The sequence below is a fragment of the Ovis aries genome, chromosome 9 (assembly GCF_016772045.2).
Source record: "Ovis aries strain OAR_USU_Benz2616 breed Rambouillet chromosome 9, ARS-UI_Ramb_v3.0, whole genome shotgun sequence".
NCBI lineage: Eukaryota > Metazoa > Chordata > Mammalia > Artiodactyla > Bovidae > Ovis > Ovis aries.
The window spans coordinates 90746549-90770305 of record NC_056062.1 but is presented as its reverse complement, the minus strand read 5'-3'; the positions used below and the strand labels follow the sequence as shown (position 1 = coordinate 90770305).

The 23757-nt window shown below is 39.7% G+C and overlaps 1 protein-coding gene across 7 annotated transcripts in view; it reads left to right on the top strand.

The window, feature by feature from the left end:
• The window catches only part of RALYL (RALY RNA binding protein like), an 821188-nt gene that overhangs the window by 683919 nt on the left and 113512 nt on the right, over positions 1-23757 (top strand). For all 7 annotated transcript variants that reach the window (XM_042254525.1, XM_060393531.1, XM_027973257.2 and 4 more), the window contains one exon: positions 5005-5037. In XM_042254525.1, coding sequence (XP_042110459.1) covers positions 5005-5037 — 33 coding nt within the window. The remainder of the gene's footprint in view (positions 1-5004; positions 5038-23757) is intronic.

The following is a 23757-nucleotide window of genomic DNA, read 5'->3' as shown; positions in this document are numbered from 1 at the left end:
GTGTTGAGAGTGTTTCTTATCCAAGCAGAAACGCAAGTTTAATATTCTTACCAGTCTTAATGAAGCTCTCAGTTAGCCTATTAACCAGGATTAATGTCCTGAGAATATGACATGGTGATAGAGATAATAAGTGATAGAAGCCTAAGACAGGGTGGTCCCTGGAAGATGAAGGTGTCAAGACTGGCTTTTTAAATTAGATAAACTCAAAAGATAAATAGAGCGTGATAGAGAAAGAAAGGGGAAAACAGTATTCCAGTACAGGAGCAAAAATTACACCAAAACAAAGCTAAATCACACTTGTTTGGGCTATAAATAGACAAATCTCCTGGAATAATGTGGTTGGCAAGAGAAATGATTAAAAAAAAGAACAAGAAAAGTTGATATGGGGCATGTTGTGAAGAGTTTTTAAATGGCCATCTGGAAAGTCTTTCTATGCTTAGTAACATTATCAAGAAATGTGGTAACATGAAATTGTATTTTAGAATTATTCTCACAGTAGGATCAGAGACGGACTTGGTATTATAGAGAAGAAATGCAAATTATTTTGAACTTTGAAGTCTGTATCAAAATAAAGAGTGCCACTTTTGAGTTGTTTCCAGTTCCTTCCAACAGTATCATTTTTCATGTAATGGCAGCTTTTTTTCTGTAAAGGTCATATAGTAAATATTTTAAGATATAGACTCTGTTGCAACTACTCTCAACTTACTATTATAGCACAAAACCTCCTTAAACAATATATGAATGAATGAGATGACTGTGTACCAATAAACTTTATTTATGGACACTGAAATTGGAATTTCATGTGAATTTTCAAAAGTTCACAAAATATTCTTCTTCTTTTGCTATTTCCAACCATTAAACTTAAAAAAAAAAAAAAAAAACACCCTTAGCTTGTGGGCTGTGTAAAACCAGGTGGTGAGCAGGATTTGCACACCCTTGGTTTATAGCACATCAGTCAGAATGCTGTGCAGCATCATTTTGAAAACTTTGAATTCTCTTCTGAGACCTTTGGTTGAGAACTTGGAAGGAGATAGCTGAAGTGGTGAGTGATGTCGTGAAAGTGGAAGGAGGCAAATAACTAGCAAGACTAACCATGCTAACCACTGGGGTCAGGGGGCAACATATGTACCTTATATGCTCCAATTCACCAGCTACTTATACGAAACCGTCAGGGGAAAAAAAGGGGGGGGGAATCAATCAATAATTAAACGCATTCTGAATTCAGCATTTTAGCAATCACACAGGGAAAGGCAAGTGGTGGGTCTTGCTTCTACTAATGGCAACCCACTCCAGGATCCCTGCCTGGAGAACAGGCAGGACAGAGGAGCCTGGCGGGTTACAGTCCATGGGGTCGCAAGAGAGTCGGACACGACTGAGCGACGAACATGCACAGGATGCCTGTAAGGGAAATGGCCCAGAGCAGCCCCTAAACAAGTGGGGTGGGCAGCAGCATGGAAGGAAGCTTAGTGTGAGTCGCGTGCACCAAGCTGGAGCGGCTCTGAACAAAGAACTTTCATATGGAGAGACCAGCCAGGCGGGGGTAGGGGAGGAGAACGAGCCTGGGAACTGAGTGATGAGAGACATAGAGGCACATAAAAGGAAAGCTCGCTGAACATCGCTAAGTGAGACGTGGAGAGGGAGAGAGCAGTCAGACGGTCAGCGTTTCCACATTCTTTCGCTGCATTGCTCAGTGCTAAGAAGCACGCGGCAATGAGGGGCACGGGGCGGGCTGAGGCCATGGGAAATGGAGAGAGACGAGACTGGAGCCAAGCACCTTCAGTTCAGTTCAGTCACTCAGTCGTGTCTGACTCCACCTCCATAGCATGCCAGGCCTCCCTGTTCATCACCAACTCCCGGAGTTCACCCAAACCCATGTCCATCAAGTCAGCGATACCATCCAACCATCTCATCCTCTGTCATCCCCTTCTCCTCCTGCCCTCAACCTTTCCCAGCATTAGAGTCTTTTCCAGTGAGTCAGCTCTTCGCATCAGGTGGCCAAAGTATTGGAGTTTCAGCTTTAGCATCAGTCCTTCCAGTGAACACCCAGGACTGATCTCCTTCAGAATAGACTGGTTGGATCTCCTTGCAGTCCAAGGGACTCTCAAGAGTCTTCTCCAATACCACAGTTCAAAAGCATCAAATCTTCGGTGCTCAGCTTTCTTTATAGTCCAACTCTCATATCTATACATGACTACTGGAAAACCATAGCCTTGACTAGACAGACCTTTGTTGGCAAAGTAATGTCTCTGCTTTTGAATATGCTTTCTAGATAAGACATAACTTTCCAAAGAGTAGTGAAGTGAAGTCAGTCAGTCGTGTCTGACTCTGCTATCCCATGGACTGTAGCCCAACAGGCTTCTCCATCCATGGAGTTTTCCTGGCATGAGTACTGGAGTGGGTTGCCATTTCCTTCTCCAGGGGATCTCCCTGACCCAGGGAATGAACCCAGGTCTCCCGCACTACAGGCAGACACTTTACCATCTGAGCCACCAGGTTGGACGTAACTTTCCAAGGAGTAAGTGTCTTTTTATTTCATAGCTGCAGTCACCATCTGCAGTGATTTTGGAGCCCCCAAAAATAAAGTCTGCCACTGTTTCCACTGTTTCCTCATCTATATGCCATGAAGTGATGGGACCAGATGTCATGATCTTCGTTTTCTGAATGTTGAGCTTTAAGCCAACTTTTTCACTCTCCTCTTTCACTTTCATTGAGAGGCTTTTAGTTCCTCTTCGCTTTCTGCCATAGGGGTGGTGCCATCTGTGTATCTGAGGTTATTCATATTTCTCCCAGCAATCTTGATTCCAGCTTGTGCTTCATCCATCCCAGCATTTCTCATGATGCACTCTGCATATAAGTTTAAGCAGGGTGACAATATACAGCCTTGACGTACTTCTTTCCAAATTTTGAACCAGTCTTTTGTTCCACGTCCAGTTCTAACTGTTGCTTCCTGACCTGCATACAGATTTCTCAAGAGGCAGATCAGGTGGTCTGGTATTCCCATCTCTTTCAGAATTTTGTGACCCACAGTCAAAGGCTTTGGCATAGTCAATAAAGCAGAAGTAGATGTTTTTCTGTAAGGTCGAGCACTTTACACAGGCAAATAACACACTTAAAGTGAAGTCTGATTGACGATAGGTTGAATCTTTGGCAAACGCAGGGAGGTGGGTATTCTATTAATACCCACATGTTGGCTATTTCTCAAGTATTATTAGATGGAAAAATAAGGGAGCCGTGATATCATGATTTGATGGCCCAAATAAGTAAACAGTCTCCTGAATCACATAATATAGAATCCCCCTTATTTCTTTGAAGTAATTTCTTTTGATCATTTGTCATTGGCCATGTCTTATAAAACAAACAAACATATTTCATTGTTTATCCTAAATGTTTTTCTCTTAGATCTGTTTGCCTATCCATATTATAAATATATGGGGAAAATAAGCATATAATATGACAACTTACGTGGAAGTCTTAATAATATTGGAATTCAGTAAGGGAAAAAGTTTTATAAATATACACCTCCAGCTCAACATCAGCAATTGATTTTCTCCGTTTCTTTCCTAACCGTTGCTGCTCAAAGGACGTCTAGGGTGCCTGTTCCCTAAAAGAGTCCCTTCCTGCTATAATATTGTTCACCAAAGCAGCAGGGCTTCAGGCAGAGAGCCATATCAGCTCATCCAGTAAGCAGACAAGGCATATTTCTAATAAGCCATTTTTATATATACAGAATGAAATAGAGACCAAAATGATATTATCGTCTTCATTGTTTAGACTTGTAGAAAAGTAAAGATATTTGGCTTAATTCTGAAACAGTCCCTTTAGTTGTCCATGTCAAAATACAATCATCTGGTGATCAGTAAATTTTTAGTGCAGAATTAAATGTCTTGCCATTTTCTTATAAGTATTTATATATGAATAAAATAGTTTAAAAGATGAAAGTTTATTAAAAATTTTAACACTGGGGTTTAGATTAAAATGTCCTCAATATTTGCCTATATTTAACCCATAATTTGGAGAAGGAAATGGCAACCCACTCCAGTGTTCTTGCCTGGAGAATCCCAGGGATTGGGGAGCCTGGTGGGCTGCCGTCTATGGGGTCTCACAGAGTCGGACACGACTGAAACAACTTGGCAGCAGCAGCAACCCATAATTATAAGTTGAAAAACTTACATGAAAATGAAGTGGTCAGTGTACACCTAGTAGCTGGTCTCCATAGCTATTATTAGGAAATATTTAGAAGTAGATCCTTTCCTGATTCATTTTACCTTTCACAAATAGTTAATTTATGAAATCAGAAAATTAGCTAGGAGCAAATCCTAGCCTGTATTATAGTGGAAAAAGCAAGCCCCAGAAGGTTTTTAATCGGCTTGCACAAGATGCCACAAGTAGCCAGAAGCTTCGGGATTATAATTCTCCTTCAACGTGTTAGGAAGCACAAAAAAACAACTAGCTCTTAAGAAACACAGAGGAGGCAGGAGTCCCTAATTTATCTCCTCCAGCCCTAAGTGGGGTTGCTTCTAATAAATGGACAGGAACAGTATGCTGCTTCTCTCTTCATTACAAACTATTCACTGGGAACAAATTATTCAGTCTATATTTAACCAAATTCATTACAAATTGCTTCACTACTACAACAACCATCAACAGATGTATTAAAACTTCCACGAATTACTATTAAAAAAGAAAATAAATAAATGTAGACAATACAAATCAGAATTAGAACAACAATATTATCTTAATGTATCATTTAAATGCTACATTTCAAATTCCATGTCTCTCTCATCTTATTTAGCTTCTGCATTAATCCAGCCAGAATTTGAATTAGTCTAGATTAGGTCTTAATATATTATTTATGGTGTTTTAATGGAATGAAATTGTGCATTTTCCTCCAAACAAGTATAATAATTCTGTCATTCAAGTAAAAGAAAAATTTTCAAAATTCTATCATTCATGTAAAATAGAAAATTGTTATATTAAAATAAGTTTTTCATTTTTTTTTCATAGACTTGAGTCAAAGGAGCCTTTCCTGTCAGTTGGGTGAGTATATGTCTAAATTTTCAAAATCTCAGTTCTCTAACATCTTTAATTCAAATTAACAAGGTCTTCTGAGATAATGTTTTCAGTCATCAAACCCCATATTCAAGGTCATAACCTGCCCCTGATGCATCATTTCCTCAGCAATGTGGCTATTTACCTTTAAAAGACAACTAAAATGCTCCTTGAGATCACTGTTTTGTGATCTCAGAAATTTAACTAACCAGTCTATGAGGTCCTGTATCCTCTATAAGAGCTAAAAAAACGTTCACAGTGATTATCTCATCAGATGAAGGTATGGTTTGATGGTTTTAAAAATCCCTCCGAACCCCAGCTTCACTCTCCCTAATCACTCTGCTCATTTTTGTACTGTTGCATTTCACTGACCCCAGTCAGTGTTTCTTCCCCTTTTCCTCTAAATCTGTCTCCAAAATCTTTATCTTTTCCCCTGTCTCTCATTTCACTTTTATTTTGCCACTGCTTACACTGACTGCTTCTTTGAACACAAAGCTGAGGAACCCTGGAGCAGATTAAGTAAGACTAAGGCTTCCCCTCTCTGATAGTATCATTCTGAGTCACAGAACGTGTTCCAATAGTAATATACCGTTGACAAGGATACACATGTACTATTTCTAGTCGTTTAGCTAATTGAGACTCTGCAAAGATGTTTTCACTGATCTACCATGTAATCTTTCACTAACATACCAAAATGTCTTACTAAAGGACTTTTGCAGCATTGGGGTGGATGTTATAAAATATCAGAAAGCATTGGAAGATGTGACGTCTAGTTCAGAAGAAATCATGCTGTTATTTGATGAGGAGGGAAAAAATCACATGTCGGCAGCCAAGGCCAGAAACGTGGGGTGGCATCACATTTTTCAATGATGGCATTGGTTTTATTACTTTGTTCGCAGCCATTGAATATTTCTCTCACTCATTGAACAACACGGTTCCCTCTGTCCTTCTAGTCCTCCTAAAAGCGTTTCAGGAGGCCATTTGAATCAGAAGAATCACAGTAATTGCTGGGGCTTCTGAGAGAGGAAAACGGAATAGAGGCCCTTCCTGGAGGACTTCATGAAAAATGAAAGGTCAAGCTGAACTGGCCCCCAAAATCTTTAGAGCATGCTTCTTCCTTCATTCATCATCAGCTCTCATTGTTAAAAACCTTTAAGCCTGAAGTGATCTTTTTTATTTTGAATTCATGTGCGTCCCGCCCTCAAGTCCAGAGGCTGAAATCGCTTTTCTTCATGCCTCACTTGACACCGTTGTTCGCCTGCGTTTCCTGTTCTCCCGAGTACTTTGAGACAAAACCCCATTTATTGTAAACTTGTATTTTACAAGGGCAGACCCTGAGTAATCTTTGTTTAAACCTCTCAGAAGTTTAGAACTCGGTATGAGAGGACTGAGAAAAAGTTTCCCGAAAAGAATGATCTATCACTCCGCAAATACTACTCAAAATGGGAAAACCGGTGTGGCAGCAAGAATATATTGCTTTCCTTAGATATGTCTTAAAATAAAGTGGGGTGAAACAAGCAGCCCAAATAGTCCTGCTGACTGGCTATTTTGATTTATAGCGAAATGTCTCCATTCCCCTCCAAAAAATGATTTTAAATAAGACCATTCAAAAGTATACATGAATCTCACTGCTTACCCTGTTCAGTAAGAGGCGATAATGAACATAATGGATACTTATGAGCCTACTAGGCAACAGGCAATCTACTATAAGAACCATGATTCAAATTTGTGACTGAATTAATCCAGTCACTTGCCAAAGGGAATGAATAATCTGATGTACTGTCTGTGGTATCAGTTGACATGTGAGTATATGCGATTTAGTTTTTCTGGAGCCCTGCACACCTTACTCACGTTAATTTTAATTCTATAGTCAGTAAAACTTACATTAATGAATAAATCAGTACTAAATAGCGCATGTTTCAGTCCATTGCCTGACATAGTGTGAAAGCACTTTTATGTATATATGTACAGAAGTACAGATAGGATTTGCTTTTTCCTTCATAGGCTGTGACATTTATAAACTATTTTATTGGTTTCTGCAGTTACTTTAACTCCCAAGCCTCAGATTCCTAATTTGTGAAATGGAGATCAAAACAGAAAATTTAGATCGAGGATTTAGCATTGTTCTTAGCACTGTTCACAGCTGTCAATGAGCGAGCTCTGAAATAGCTCAGAGAATAAACCTCTACTTATACAGATTATCCCTTGACTTACATGTAGAAACCAAAAGAACTTTTTATGTTGCTGTCCAGACGCCAAGTCCTGTCTGAATCTTTGCAACCCCATGGACTTCAGTACTTCAGGCCTCCCTGGAGTCCCTTACCATCTCCTGGAGTTTGCCCTAGTTCATGAAACTCCAAGAATTTGGCCACCTGATGTGAAGAACTGACTCATTGGAAAAGACCCAGATGCTGGGAAAAATTGAAAGCAGGAGGAGAAGGGGACGGCAGAGGATGAGATGGTTGGATGGCATCACTGACTCGATGGACATGAGTTTGTACAAGTTCTGGGAGTTGGTGATGGACAGGGAGGCCTGGTGTGCTGTAGTCCATGGGGTCACAAAGAGTCGGACATGACTGAGTGACTGAACTGACTGATGTCCATTGAATCAGTGAATGCCATCCAGCCATCTCATCCTTTGTTGCCCTCTTCTTCTTCTGCCCTCAGTCTTTCCCAGCATCAGGGTCTTTTCCAGGGAGGTGGTTCTTTGTATCAGGTGGCCAAAGTATTGGAGCTTCAGCTTCAGCATCAGTCCTTCCAATGAGTATTCAGGACTGATTTCCTTTAGGATGAACTGGTTTGATCTCCTTGCTGTCCAAGGGACTCTCAAGAGTCTTCTCCAACACCACAGTTCAAAAGCATCAATTCTTCGACGCTCTGCATTCTTTATGGTCCAACTCTCATATCTGTACATGACTAGTGGAAAGACCATAGCTTTGACTATATTTCTCGCCAAAGCAATGTCTTTACTTCTTAATATCATACTCTCCAGGTTTCTCATAACTTTTTTTCCAAGAAGCAATCACCTTCTGATGTCATGGCAGCAGTCACCATCTTCCCTGAGTTTAGAGCCGGAGCAGAGGAAATCCATCACTGCTCCCACATTATCCTCTTCTATTTGCCATGCAGTAACGGGACAGGATGCCATGATCTTTGCCTTTTAAATACTGAGTCTTAAGCCAGGGTTTTCACTCTCCTCTTTACCCTCATCAAGAGCCTCTTTAGTTCCTTTTTGCTTTCTGTCATTAGAGTGGTATCATCTGCATATCTGAGGTAGATAATATTTCTCCCTGCAAACTTGATTCTACCTTGTAACTCATCCAGCCTGGCATTTCACATGATGCGCTCTGCATATAAGTTAAGCAAACAGCCTTGTTGTTTTTCTGACATAAAAATTGTAAATGGAATAAACATGACTACAGATATTGTTTCATATTTCAATGATGAACACTAATAATTACTATTTAAATATTTAATGGAAAAAATATTGATAAAACTTTAATGTGCATCTCTTAATGTAAATTAGGGAGCAAAATTCCTTTGATAAATGTGCTACAGTAATTATGAATAAAATTTTAAATATTACAAACATAAATTCAAGCCACAGATTCCAGTGGAAAAATTTGTCACAGAAAGTTATAACACAAGGAAATATTTGCTTATGGAAGAAGGTTAGGGAATTATGAGAGGAAGTTCAATGAAATTTCAGATCTTAGACCTTCAGCTGTGTAGTGATATGAGAGGAACTTTCTTTCACATGCACCAGTAAAATATTAGTAAAATAATGTCATTAGGAAAAATTAAAAATAAACTTGAGTCTAGAGTGAGACATGAAGGCTCACCCCAGAGTCTGAGTCTGTCAACTCAGGGAGGTCAACAGACGCAGTATTTCCAAAGCTGTCCAGGCAGCTCTGGCACCAGCCAGGCCTGGGACCACCGTTCACATTGTGTGCAGCCTCCCTCGTCCTGTCTGTACAAGACTCACAGGTTGTTCGTGCAGACATTTAAGGTCGGTGGAATCTCTTCAGAAAATCTTTGAGACACAGCTTCCCATGGGTCTCTTCCTGTCTTGGATGTGTATGGTGGAGGTGGACACGTTGGTCTAAAATTGTCCACCAGAGACCAGGGTAGATGTAAAGATACCAGAAGACGCGCCGTGGAGGTCACCACGGTTCACAGGGAGCACAGCACCTGTGCTCAGGGGCATAAAGCTCATTCCATTGTTGTCCTAGACCTAAGGTTGGGGTATTTAATAAATATTTTGTTATATGAAAATAAAATGCTTTATATTTAAAATCATAGATACATTATTGTAGTTTATATGTGACATGAATTACATATGTAAACTGATAGAATACATTTTATTATAAATATGATAAATTTAAATAAGAGATTCAAAAATTCAAGCATTTTCCCATCTCACTCACCTCTCAATAGTAAAAAAGAAAAATCAACTCTTTTTAGAACAAAGCATAGCTTGAGTGCTAAAAAGTGCTAGATGGCTGGTAGTCTGTTCATCCTCAAAATATTACATTTTAGAGTGATTTAGAAAACTCTTCTGGCAAATGTTTGCTTGTATATGGCGTCAGTTAGATTCTGATTTGGGAAATCAACTGGGAGAGAACAGACGTCAAGTTTGCATTCAGCAAAGTAAGAACCCGGTGATGGTCCCAATTAAGAGTCTAAGACATAAATCTTAGTTTAAAACGTCTTGCCTTAGAAAAGTTTTACAGCTTTTTAATGAAGAAAGAGATGAGGGAAAAGGAAACTCCTGTTCACTTGACATTTGAGATTCATAGAGTAAAAGGACACGTCGAGACGATGCATGAATTCCCTTCAAGAGCAAGTGGCTGTGTCGACAGTTTGCAGACACTGAGCCACTTAAAAGTACACTCGAGGCACTAAGTGAAAAGTTCCCTGTGAACTGTTTCTTCTTATCTCTTTAGCATGAAGTTAACCTTTTTCAAAGAAACTTTTCATATGAATGAGTTGTATTTTGGAATCGAAATTTTGAATCATACCAATTTTTTGGTTGATGAATTTTCCTATAAGTAGCTTTATTAGGCTGAGAAGGTGATGGCACCCCACTCCAGTACTCTTGCCTGGAGAATCCCATGGACGGAGGAGCCTGGTAGGCTGAGTCCATGGGGTCGCTAAGAGTCGGACACAACTGAGCAACTTTGCTTTCACTTTTCACTTTCATGCATTGGAGAGGGAAATGGCAACCCACTCCAGTGATCTTGCCTGGAGAGTCTCAGGGACTGGGGAGCCTGGTGTGCTTCCATCTATGGGGTCACACAGAGTCGGATATGACTGAAGTGACTTAGCAGCAGCAGCAGCTTTATTAGAAGGATGGTTATTTACTGCACGGGATTAAATTTTTTTTTCAGGCTTTTTTCACTGTTTTAGAATAATTTAAGTAACTCAGAAGAATTTAAATATTTTTATTAATATAGCTCAGAATGTGTTGTCTCTCAGGCTTGGCTGAGAGAAATTCAAAAACACATCAAGGATTAAATTATCAAAATTATTATAGTTATCTGTTAAAGCACTGGCTTTAAGAGAGAGTCGATCATGCCCCAGCCAAGCCTGGAGTTCCCGCAACCCTGACAAGTCCCAGACCTATTCTACTAAGTCCAGCTGAGAAGGAGCTTACACTGTCAAAAGAGCAAAGCTCTGGACTGAACCGATGCTCTGGACTCTGCAGCTACAAGTATTCCTCATATAATTGCCAACACCTACATTTTGTCAGATAATTTTCCTTGGGGAATATTTTCCCCTTTTCTCTGCAGTCTTGGAACTGAATTTGGAGCTTCACTGTACTTCTGCTGGTGCTATAAAGATGTTATTACACTTTGACATGCTTATTAGGTCAAAGATTTACATCAGTTTACTTCTATCCACGTTTTGTTTGAAACTTTGTGTTCACTGGTGCTTTAGGAAATGGCAACCCACTCCAGTACTCTTGCCTGGAGAATCCCATGGACGGAGGAGCCTGGTAGGCTACAGCCATGGGGTCGCAAAGAGTCGGACACCACTGAGCGACTTCACTTCACTTACATTATTATACCAAGCTGCCTGTTTTCAGAGACTAAACTCTGCCATTGATTTCCTTGATTTGAATTCCATTCTGTCATTTCCCAGCTAGGTGCCTTGGGCAATTTAAGTCCTCTGAACCTCCATTTTCTCCCTTGATGTAATAACTAACTATTAGGGCTGTTGTGAGTGAGATAATGTTGCAAAGTGCTTAGAACAGTATCTGACACATAGTAAACAGAAAATAGATATCATTTGACATCAACACTTTGTGCAACAACTAAGTTATATTATAAATCTTTCCTAAAGAAGTGAGTTCTGAATGACAGAAATTCCAGCTAATTAAATCCAAAGGCCTGAATATTCTAGAAAAGTGGTAATGGAATTGAATTCTTGGAGAAGCAGCTCAGAAGAGAGTGCAATCAAGAGTCGTGAACAAGGACTTTACCTTGGAGATCTTTCAGGAAGATAGACAAGAAAAAAAATAGCATGAAGACAGGACACAATTTTGGAATGTGCTTACATTTATATAAAATAACAAGTACAGTATTTAAAACTTCCGTGAGAGCATGAAAATAGTAAAGCAATACCACCTTAGGGATAATTATAAAAGAGCTTCAAAAAGTAAACAAGAGAATTATAGACTACTGTAAAATGATTGGTGTTGGTCAATCACTTAGGGATTCAAATGTTTGATGTAGGAATTGAGACATTAAAGAAATTAGCCAAATTGTCCAGAAAATTTTTAAAACAAAAAGTAGAACTTTAGTCTATCCTCCATGTGAACTAAGAATTCAATAGAGAAGTAATAAGAATAGCATCCCTGGAAGAAGGAATTGGAAGGAAAAATTGGCAGCAGGGAGAACTGACTGCACCAAGCGCATCAGGTACCCCAGTCCAGCAAACCTGAAGGCTCATGAAAAGAGGAGAGATTAAGATGGGCGGGTTAAATTAGTGGCTGTTGGCAGAGAAATTATACTAATGCAAAGAATTTTCTTTACCTTCTGTGGATTTAGTAGAGTCATTGAATTATTGTGGGCTTCCCTGGTAGCTCAGCTGGAAAAAAAAATCCGCGTGCAATGTGGGAGACCTGGCTTCGATCCTTGGGTTGGGATGTTTCCCTGGAGAAGCGAAAGGCTAACCACTCCAGTATTCTGACCTGGAGAATTCATGGACTATTCCATGGGGTCACCAAGAGTTGGGCATGACTGAGAGATTTTCACCTTCACTTTTCATTTTGAATTATTGTTATGTGTATTTGTCTGTTTTGCTTTTAACTGAAGAATGTTCTCCAAAGTGAGGTTGTAACAGAGCCACTTAGAACACTGTTGCACTCAGGCATGACTTGAAAAGAATCAGAACTTGAGCAGAATGACATCACTCTCACCTGTTAGGATTCAGTTCTGTTCAGTTCAGTCGCTCAGTCGTGTCTGACTCTTTGTGACCCCAGGGACTGCAGCACACAAGGCTTCCCTGTCCTTCACCAACTCCTGGAGCTTACTCAAACTCATGTCCATTGAGTCGGTGATGCCATCCAACCATCTCATCCTCTGTAGTCCCCTTCTCCTCCTGCCTTTAATCCTTCCCAGCATCAGGGTCTTTTCCAATGAGTCGGCTCTTTGCATCAGGTGGCCAAAGTATTGACGTTTCAGCTTCAGCATCAGTCCGTCCAATGAATATTCAGGACTGATTTCCTTTAGGATTGAATGGTTGGGTCTCCTTGCAGTCCAAGGGACTCTCAAGTTTCTTTTCCAACACCACAATTCCTCTGTCCATGGGATTCTCCAGGCAAGAATACTGGAGTGGGTTGCCATTCCCTCCTCCAAGGGATCTTCCCAACCCAGGGATCAAACCCACATCTCTAATGTCTCCTCATTGACAGATGGGTTCTTTACCACTAAGGCCACATGGGAAGCCCTTCATGATGTGTACGTAATTTCAAAACATCATGTTGTATACCTTAAATGCATGCAATTTTCACTTGTTAAAAACAATCAACTCTCAAAGAAAAAAAAAAGAATGGAAAATAAATGCTGATGAAATATTGTTTTCTTTAATAGTGTCAGAATCAGTGAGTGATTAAGTGATGTCTTAGGGAAGTTCAACTGAATTTGGTGGGATCGTGGTGACAGAATGACAGGCTAAAATCCAGGTGTAACATTGAAACTAAGGAAGAGTTAACAAGAAACTGCCTCTAAGCTTTAAATACACCCATCAGACATCATGGGACCACTAATGGCCAATTCAAAACCTATCTTTTGATGGTGTGGATCCAATTTTCTCTAGGTCTCCAGGGAAAAAGGGATAAGGGGATAAAGTCAATTTTCCTCTTCTAAAAATCTATTTTTTTAATTTTTTTAGACACTGTGCTACCACAAAATTAATGATTCTTTTAGCAACTGCAGTTGTTTCATTTTTTCCAAGGTCCTCCAGGCTACTTCTCTGGAGAGTACACAAAGTTTCCACAGTGCTATTTTTGTAATCTAAAGCAGTTGTGCTTTCAGGCCTGATGCTACAACTGTAATTTTAATTTATCAACCTGCCACTCAGTAAAATGCTGTAAAAACATTTGAACGCTTAAACCTATCATTTGTTTCTGCACTTGTCAATGACACTCTTCTATACTTGTCAAAATCATTTAAACTGCACTATGATAGCATACACAATATCACAAATAAATTGGATAATCAATCATGTACGTATATATTTTGACAGTGGTGTCTTGAATGCATGGGTTTCAGGACACACTTTTAAGAAGCAATCATTATGCTTCAATATTAAAAAAACAGTACAGTCATCAAAGAGTCTTCCTCAATTCTTACAATTTAAAAAATGTCTTAGGAAACAGAGAGGATGATTGTGACTGAAACAGCTTTTACTGCTTCAGTGAAATGTTCTCCTTGGGGAAAAGGAAGTAATTGCAGATTATAGCAGGCAGGAATATAGTGTTACTTGGAGGGAAGAAAATACATAGGATCATTAAATAGATTTATTCAAGTTCTGCTTATAAAGAAAGCAGTGGTGCAGGACTTTATAGCTGATGATATTTCAAAAGAGTGCTATCAGCACTTTCACTACTATCTAATTTGTTCATATAATAAAGTGTCACATTAAGCCAAATGTCACAATTCATATCAGTTTTATTTTGAAATTGTTGTCATTATATATCATAGGGAGCCTCTCTCCAAAATTTGGATGAGATCTTTGATCATAACTGTCATATAAAATTAATTTATCATTTGATATAAATACATGTAGGGAAAAAAAGCACCTGCTCAGTCATTAAGTCCATTAAACCCAGCAACAAATCTGGTATCATACAGGCTACATGACTGTTTAACACAAATGTTGTTAAAATTGTAAAAATAATATTGACCAATCTAACTGTACCATCTGAACTCTCAGCCATTACAATTTTTTTCACCATTTAATTATTTTTAAAAGGCAAACCTAATGAGACTACAAAATCTGTGGAGGATTTAAAATCATGTCTTTATCACACAATTCTAACTTATCCAAGCAAATTTATAGACATCAAATACCTATATATAAGAAAATAAATTGCTAAACTTGGCATACATAAAATTCCACAATGAGAAGAACTAATCTTGAGTGATACTATGGAATCAAATCAAAACAATTAAGGCTTTGACAGGTATGTTAACTAACACAACTACCACTGTTTCCATATTGCCACTAATACTGTTTTTGAGGAATTAGTTTTTAAAATGTGAAGCCACATTGGAAAGGATAAGCATATAATCTGATTAAAGATAGATATGTTTACTGAATGTATTTATGAATAAAATAGAAATGGTAGCTCAGATAGTTTAGATGTCATATGTAGAAATACTGCATGAAGAGAGTGCTATTCATCCAATTTGAAATAAAATCTTAGTCTTATGTGCTTATGGAATCTGTCCTGAACACAACCACTCACTAGAAGTAAGTATGCAAAAGAAAGTGCTTTGCTCTCATTTATCTGAAATCAACCCAGCTCAAAGGAAAGAAAATTAGTTAAGCTTATTTGAAGAGAATAAATTCTTGCTTTTTTTTTTAGCTCCATAAAATATACCTAAAGCTGGCTTTCTAGCTGAATCATACTTGATTATCTAAATAATTCCCTAGCAGTAAATACTCTCCATAGAGGGCTCAAGGTATTGATTAGCTTTTATTTTTTGTTGCTCATTGAATCGTTACTAATTCTCATGTAGATAAAATAGATACTAAAGATACTATAATTTTTTCAATACAAGAAAACAGAAGGAAAGATGATGCACTGTCCATAAAGACATACGGCATATCGGTAGCCATTAGTATGGAATCCAGCTTAGGCTTTTGTTTAAAGAGCTGCCAGTTTCACGCATACTAACACTTCATGCTCTCTTCTGAGTTTCATATTCATTTGAGTCATCATGAAGGCCTAAATAATACCCTTAAGTATTCAGAAAAATACATAAAAAGTTATTTACTGCTTTCAGAGACATTACAAATCCCAGATTTGTACTATAAAAGCGCTGGCAAAAGTTTCAAAGCCTCACTTTCCAATTAAATCCTGTTCATCCAGCCAAGAATGACTGATCTTTATTTCTTCAAAGTTGTGACATTTTAAACATTTTTAATGACATTTTCAAAACACAGAATACTTTTTGATTCAAAAGATTTCCTGCTTAACTCTGCAGAACAAATCAGTTATCACAACATAATCAATAGTGGCCAAATATTAGCATAAGAGATAAGAAAGCCTTTATCAGTGATCAATGCAAAGAAATAGAAGAAAACAATAGAATGGGAAAGACTAGTGATATCTTCAAGAAAATTAGAGATACCAAAGGAAATTTTCATGCAAAAATGGGCAAAATAAAGGACAGAAATGGTATGGACCTAAGAGAAGCAAAAGATATTAAGAAGAGGTAGCAAGAATACACAGAAGAACTCTACAAAAAAGATCATCATGACCTGGATAACCATGATGGTGTGATCAGTCACCTAGAGCCAGATATCCTAGAATGCAAAGTCAAGTGGGCCTTAGGAAGCATCACTACAAACAAACCTAGTGTAGGTGATGGAATTCCAGTTGAGCTATTTCAAATCCTAAGAGATGATGCTATGAAAGTGCTGCAACTCAATATGCCAGCAAATTTGGAAAACTCAGCAGTGGGCACAGGACTGGAAAAGGTCAGTTTCATTCCAATCCCAAAGAAAGGCAATGCCAAAGAATGCTCAAACTACTGCACTGCTGCTGCTGCTAAGTTGCTTCAGTCGTGTTCAACTCTGTGCCACCCCAGAGACTGCAGCCCACCAGGCTCCCCTGTCCCTGGGATTCTCCAGGCGAGAACACTGGAGTGGGTTGTCATTTCCTTCTCCAATGCATGAAAGTGAGAAGTGAAAGTGAAGTCACTCAGTCGTGTCTGACTCCTAGCGACCCCATGGATTGCAGCCTACCAGGCTCCTCCGTCCATGGGATTTTCCAGGCAAGAGTGCTGGAGTGGGGTGCCATTGCCTTCTCTGAAACTACTGCACAATTGCACTTATCTCACACACTAGCAAAGTAATGCTCAAAAGTCTCCAAACCAGGCTTCAGCAATACGTGAATCGTGAACTTCCAGATGTTCAAGGTGGATTTAGCAAAGGCAGAGGAACCAGAGATCAAATTGCCAACATCTGCGGAATCATCAAAAAAGCAACAGAGTTCCAGAAAAACATCTATTTCTGCTTTATTGATTATGCCAAAGCCTTTTGACTGTGTGGATCACAACAAACTGTGGAAAATTCTGAAAGAGATGGGAATACCAGACCACCTGACTTACCTCCTGAGAAATCTGTATGCAGGTCAGGAAGCAATGGTTAGAACTGAATATGGAACAACAGACTGGTTCCAAATAGGAAAAGGAGTACATCAAGGCTGTATATTATCACTCTGCTTATTTCACTTATATGCAGAGTACATCATGAGAAGAACTGGACTGGATGAAGCACAAGCTGGAATCATGATCGCCAGGAGAAATATGAATAACCTCTGAAATGCAAATGACACCTCCCTTATGGCAGAAAGTGAAGAATAACTAAAGAGCCTCTTGATGAAAGTGAAAGAGGAGAGTGAAAAAGTTGGCCTAAAGCTCAACATTCAGAAAACGAAGATCATGGCATTTGATCCCATCACTTCATGGCAAATAGATGGGGAAAAGTGGCTGACTTTATTTTGGTGGGCTCCAAAGTCACTGCAGATGGTGACTGAAGCCATGAAAGTAAAAGACGCTTACTCCTTCGAAGAAAAGTGATGACTAACCTAGATAGCATATTAAAAAGCAGAGACATTATTTTGCCAACAAAGGTCTGTCTCATTAAAGCTATGGTTTTTCCAGTAGTCATGTATGGATGTGAGAGTTGGACTGTGAAGAAAGCTGAGAACAGAAGAATTGATGCTTTTGAACTGTGGTGTTGGAGAAGACTCTTGAGAGTCCCTTGGACTGCAAGGAAATCCAACCAGTCTACCTAAAGGAAATCAGTGCTGAACATTCATTGGAAAGACTGATGCTAAAGCTGAAACTCTAATAGTTTGACCACCTGATGTGAAGAACTGACTCATCTGAAAAGACTCTGATGCTGGAAAAGATTGAAGGCAGGAAGAGAAGGGGATGACAGAGGATGAGATGGTTGGATGGCATCACCGAGTCAACGGACATGAGTTTGAGCAAACTCCGGGAGTTTGTGATGGACAGAGAGGCCTTGTGTGCTGCAGTCCATGTGGTCGCAAAGTTTCAGACATGACTGAGCGACTGAACTGAACTGTAATATTAGCAAAAGCCTGGCATTTCTTGTACTCTAAAGCTTATCAGGAAAAAAAAAAAAAAAAGAGAAACGCACTGAGCAGCTATATTTTGGCATGCTAACTAAGGTATAATTTTAAAGTGAAAAGCCAACTCCCAAATGTCTTATGTTTTTAAAAACCTTATTATTTTTTTGTGTAGTTTTTACTAGGTCACATTTAAAACTCAGTGTTTACAACCTGCAGACCATGTTCAACTTCAAAATGATATAATGGTGCCTATAGTTTGACTCAGTGATGAGCAACCCTTGATAATAACCTCTCTTTAGCTTTAATAAAAAGCATATAAAAGATGAAATACTTGATGAGACATTTTTCTCAGAAATTGGCTACATTATCATAACATGCAGGAGGTATTTCAATGAAGTATATGTTATAGCCCAACTGGATAGTAACAATTTGGAAAAACTTTTTTAAAAAGTGAGGATCTCTAGAGAAGTTATTTTAAAACTGTGTTCCTTGACCACAGGCCCTTGATTATCCACATTAATCTCAGTAGGCCCATGGGAGTCTAAATTCTCCAACTTTCTGTATAGGCCCACCATGTGACAGATTAAGGGTCTGCCCAATAAATTGGAGCATCCTAATCCTAATTTTCTTTAGTCATCAGGTTTTGGTTTGAAGCTGGTGAGAAGGGATTTTATAGCATCTCTGCCCTTTGTATAATGAACAGCCATTCAATTCCAATAAGTGCATCAATTCATTATTTGAAGGGCACTGTAACAGTGTGCGCAAAATATTATGGGATAACAATGTCAGCTGCTGTTCTAAACCAGGCACTACACAAGAATAGTTTACTATTGTCATGACTGAATATTGAGCTTTCCTTCCATATTGCAAAGATCACCCCAAATTAACATTGCTGGAGAATTTTGTAAAATGTTTAGACATTTATTTTTGACAAAGACAAGTGAAGGATGATGACAGATTATTTAGACTTAAATATCTAGTATGCTGAAAATATTCTGCAGTTCACAATATTGTTAACAGTTGTTCCCAACTGTTCACATATTGTTAAGCAGTGTTAATTGCTTAACATTTAAACTTTCAAAGCAAACGTTAAAAACAAGAAGTGGATATTTGTTACAATATCATTTCATTCTAATCAAGAATTCATTTCCAAGATTTTTATCCTTAGTTCTGAATATCAAATCAGTTATACTTGGATGAAATTTATGCAGTGCAAAATTCTGTTAAAGTCATCTTGCCAGGTGCAAAGCAAGATAAAAAGGTAGACTAGTCTAGTGTTTCTCACCATCATCTCAGCAAAACAATGCCAATCCACGAACTGTTTTTGACCAGTGTATGGCTAGTTAAGCTACAGAAGAGGAGTAAGCATTTAGAAACTTTTATAGCATTTCTGATAATGCTGTGACATCTAATTGCATGATTTTGTATTTTCTGAAATCATCAATGTGTGATGGATTGTTAATTATAAAATTAAAGACCTAATCCCTCAACACAATAAGTTAAGAAGCCTTGGCTAAGACTAAGCCTTTGCTTCAAGGATGTTATTTCATAAAGAGGATAAAGCAAATGAGCTGGTATCTTTAATGTCATACATTGCTTGGTAACTCTAATCTAAAGAAGATAAAATAGGGTAAAATAGGAGAAAACAGAATTTGCTTCTACTCACAAGTACATCAAGAGTACATCTGCGGAAGAGTTCTCACAGATCACCAGCTGAACACTCGCAGAAGACACCTAAAGGCACAAGAAAAGTCCCCACACAACTGGGTTAAACAGAAGGAAGAAAAGAAAAGAAAATTGGAAGGGGACATCAACCTCGACAGGCAGCTGACCGCGAAAAGAAATCCCTACACTTAGAAAAGCCCTCTGCAGGGAAACCAGCTGGAGCAGAAAAGGAGCTCCAGGGGGTCAGAGGGGAACGCTGCAGCTGGTCTGCGGAGGGCAGGGCAAAGGACTGCACGCGGGGTCAGCGCTGCGGTCCTGCACGCCCCAGGCTGAGTTGTGTGTCTTGGCGCAGAGGCGGACTGAGCCCTGAGACTGGGGTTTGGAGAGCAGACCCCAGGAGAGGCCTGCTGTCGGCTGTGAAGAGGAAACCTGACGGGATGGCAGGAAGGAGCTCCCCAACCCGGAGAGTTCGCTGAAGAAGCCCAGGACGCCGGAGAAGCAAGGCGCCACTGTCGAAGGGCCAGGCTCACCACTGCAATGCCTTCCCTTCCTGCAGCCCCCTGCCTTCACAGACACCGGGAGAGGCCCCAGTCTGAGCACGCTCACCCGCACCCCAGGCCAAGGCCTCCTCAGTCCACACAGCCTCCAGGATCATGGGAGGGACTCGCACCGGAAACAGTCCGCCCCAGTCTGTGGCAACTTCCGGTCCGTCGCTGCCACTGCGGGCACTTCACGAAGACCGCAGCCGTGGCTGCCTTATTCCTCCTAGCCTGAGCGAGTAAGTGTGCCCCTATCAGCTGCTGCTTTCACTCATTCTCACAGGGGCAGGGGACAGACACCCAGGGGGGCCCACACACAGAGCTGGACCCGAAATCAAAGTTGAGGCCCAGGGGCTGTGTGACTAAGGAAGAGGAACAGCAATCTTACCTTGCAGCCCCACAATCCACAGATGGCAGAAGTGCAGAAGCCTTAGTCACTCAGTCGTGTCTGACTCTTTGAGACCCCATGGACTGTAGCCCACCAGTCTCTTCCAACCATGGAATATTCTAGGCAAGAATACTAGAGTCAGTTGCCATCCCGTTCTCCAGAGGAATCTTCCCAGCCCGGGGATCAAACCTGGGTCTCCTCCATTACAGGCAGATTCTTTACCATCTGAGCCACAAGGGAAGCCACACATTAAATACCCACTATCAGCTTGGTAAATCTTGTATCTGAAGAATATCTGAATGGACAACAAACGCCTCCACAACTGAGATTCATCTAATTTTAGCAGCTGTGGACTTTGGGAGCATGTACACGTGGGAGTTGGGCTAGGTCAGAGGCTGAGTTGCACCCACAGTACCCACTGCTGGTCCAGGGGCCTACCTAGAGGTATTGGAGTGCCTCCTGGGAGGTGGGGGTTGGCTGTGGTTCACTGTGGGGGCAGGTACACTGACGGCAGAGGCCCCAGGAAAATTTTATTATTACTATTATTTTTGTTTGTTTCATTTTGTTCTGTTGTGGTGGTGGTGGTTTTTTATTATTTAATATTTTTCTTTTAAAAATATTTAATATGTTTTTTTATTTTTCTACATTAACTTTTTAGTTTTTTTTCTTATTCTTTATTTTGGTTTGATCTTTTAAAAATCATTTTTGTGTATTTTCTTTATGTTTACCTTTTTTAGTTTGCTTTCTTTCCCTGTTTTGTTTTTTAGTTTGTTTTCATTTCAAAGTTCTTTTGTTTGATTGTTCTTACTTTTTTTTTTTTCTTTTTTTGCCATGCTGCAATACTTGCAGTGTCTTGGCTCCCAGGCCAAGAGTTGGTCACAGTATCCAGGGCGGAAGTACGAAGTCCAGGATCTGGACCTGCAGAGAATTGCCCTCCCACCCCCCCAACCCAGGAAATATTTGTCCATGGTATCAAGATGGAATCATCTTGATCTGGTTACACCCAAATGCCTGTGGGCTCCAGTGCTGGAGGCTCATGCCAACCAACCAAGAATATAGGAACACTGTGACACTGCCCCAGCCATCAGCAGGCTGCCTGAAGTCCTACTAAGCCCATACACCCATCCTAAACCCACACCACCTAACCCAGCCCTGCTCATCAGAGGGGCAAGACCCAGCTTCACTCAGAGTGCACGCGCCAGTACCTCCCAGGAGGAAGTATTCACAGGCCGGTGGACTAAATTCACCCACCAGGGGGCAGACACCAGAAGCAGGAGGAACTACAGCCCTGTAATGTGTGGGAAGAAGGCCAAAAACAGACACAATGAGATGACAGAAATAATTTGCAGACAAAGGAGCAAGGCAATAATCCACAAGACCAAATAAAGGAAGAGGAAATAGGCAATCTACCTTAAAAAAAATTCAGAGTAAGGATAATACAGATGATTCAAGACCTTGGAAATAGAATGGAGACCCAAATAGAGAAGAAACAAGTAATGTTTAATAAGCATGTAGAAGAAATAAAGAAACAACAAATAGTAACAAATAATACAATAGTTGAAAAAAAATACACTAGAAGGAATCAATAGCAAGGTAACTGAGGCAGAGAATGGTGGAAGATTCTGGAAGATAGAATGGTGGAAATAACCACCATGAAGCAGAATAAGAATGAAAAGAAATGAAGACAGCCCCAGAGACCAATGGGATAGCATTAAACACACCAACATTTGAGTTATAGGGATCCCAGATGAAGAAGAAAAAGAGAAAGGGTCTGAGAATAATATTTGAAAATCTTACAGTTAAAAACTTCTTTAACGTGGGAAAGGATCTAGTCAACCAGGTTCAAGAAGCACAGAGAATCCCATTGAGAATAATTTTGAAGAGAAACACATTAAGACAAATATGGATCAAACTGAAAAAAATTAAATACAATGAAAAATGTTAAAAGCAGCAATGGAAAAGTAAAGATAATATACAAGGAAATCAGACTGAAAAGTGAGGAAATAGAAAATGATACACCATGCAAATGGAAATCAAAAGAAAGTTGGAATAGCAACACTCTATCAGATAATATAGACTTTAAAGAATATTACAAGAGCCAAGGAAAAGTGAAAGTGAAGTCGTTCAGTCATGTCAGACTCTTTGCGACCCCATGGACTGTAGCCTACCAGGCTCCTCCCTCCGTGGGATTCTCCAGGCAAGAGTACTGGAGTGGGTTGCTATTTTCCTTCTCCAGGGGATCTTCCTGATCCAGGGATCAAACCTGGGTCTCCTGTATTCCAGGCAGATGCTTTAACCTCTAAGCCACCAGGGAAGCAGTCAAGGAAAGACACTGTATATTGATGATGGAATTTATCCAAGAAAATAACATTTGTAAATATTTATAAACCCAACATAGGAGCTCCTCATGCTGAAGCTGAAACTCCAATGCTTTGGCCACCTGATGTGAAGAACTGACTCACTGGAAAAGACCCTGATGTTGGGAAAGATTGAAGGCGAGAGGAGAAGGGGATGACAGAAGATGAGATAGTTGTATGGCATCATCGACTCAATGGACATGAGTTTGAGCAAGCTCCAGGAGTTAGTGATGGACAGGGAGGCCTGGCATACTGCAGTCCATGGGGTCACAAAGAATTGGACATGACTGAGTGACTGAACTGAACTGAGAGCTCCTCAAAACAAAGGCAATCACTAACAGTCATAAAAGGGAACATCGGCAGTACCACAATAATAGGAAGGGACTTCAACACTCTAGTTATATCGATAGATAGGGCATCCAGAGAGAAAATTAATAAGGAAACACAGGCCTTTAATGACACATTACACCAGGCAGAACTAATTGATATTTATGGGGCATACCATCAGAAAGCTACAGAATACTTTCTTCTCAAGTGCACATGGAACATTCTCCAGGATAGATTACATCTTGGGTCAAAAATGAAAGCTTTGGTAAATTTGAGAAAATTGAATTCTTTTCAAGCATCTTTTCCAATCACACTTCTATGAGATTAGATGTCAATTACAAAGCAAAAAAAAAAAATTCAAAAATACAAAAACATGGAGGCTAAACAATATGCTATTATATAACCAATGGATCACTGAAGAAATCAAAATGGAGACAAAAAAAAAAAAAAACCTAAAAACAAATAACAATGAAAACATGACGATCCACAACCTATGAGATGCAGCAAATGGAGTTCTAAGAGGGAAGTTTATAGCAATACAGTCTTACTTCAAGAAACAAACAAACAAAAATCTCAAATAAGTAACCTAACCTTCAA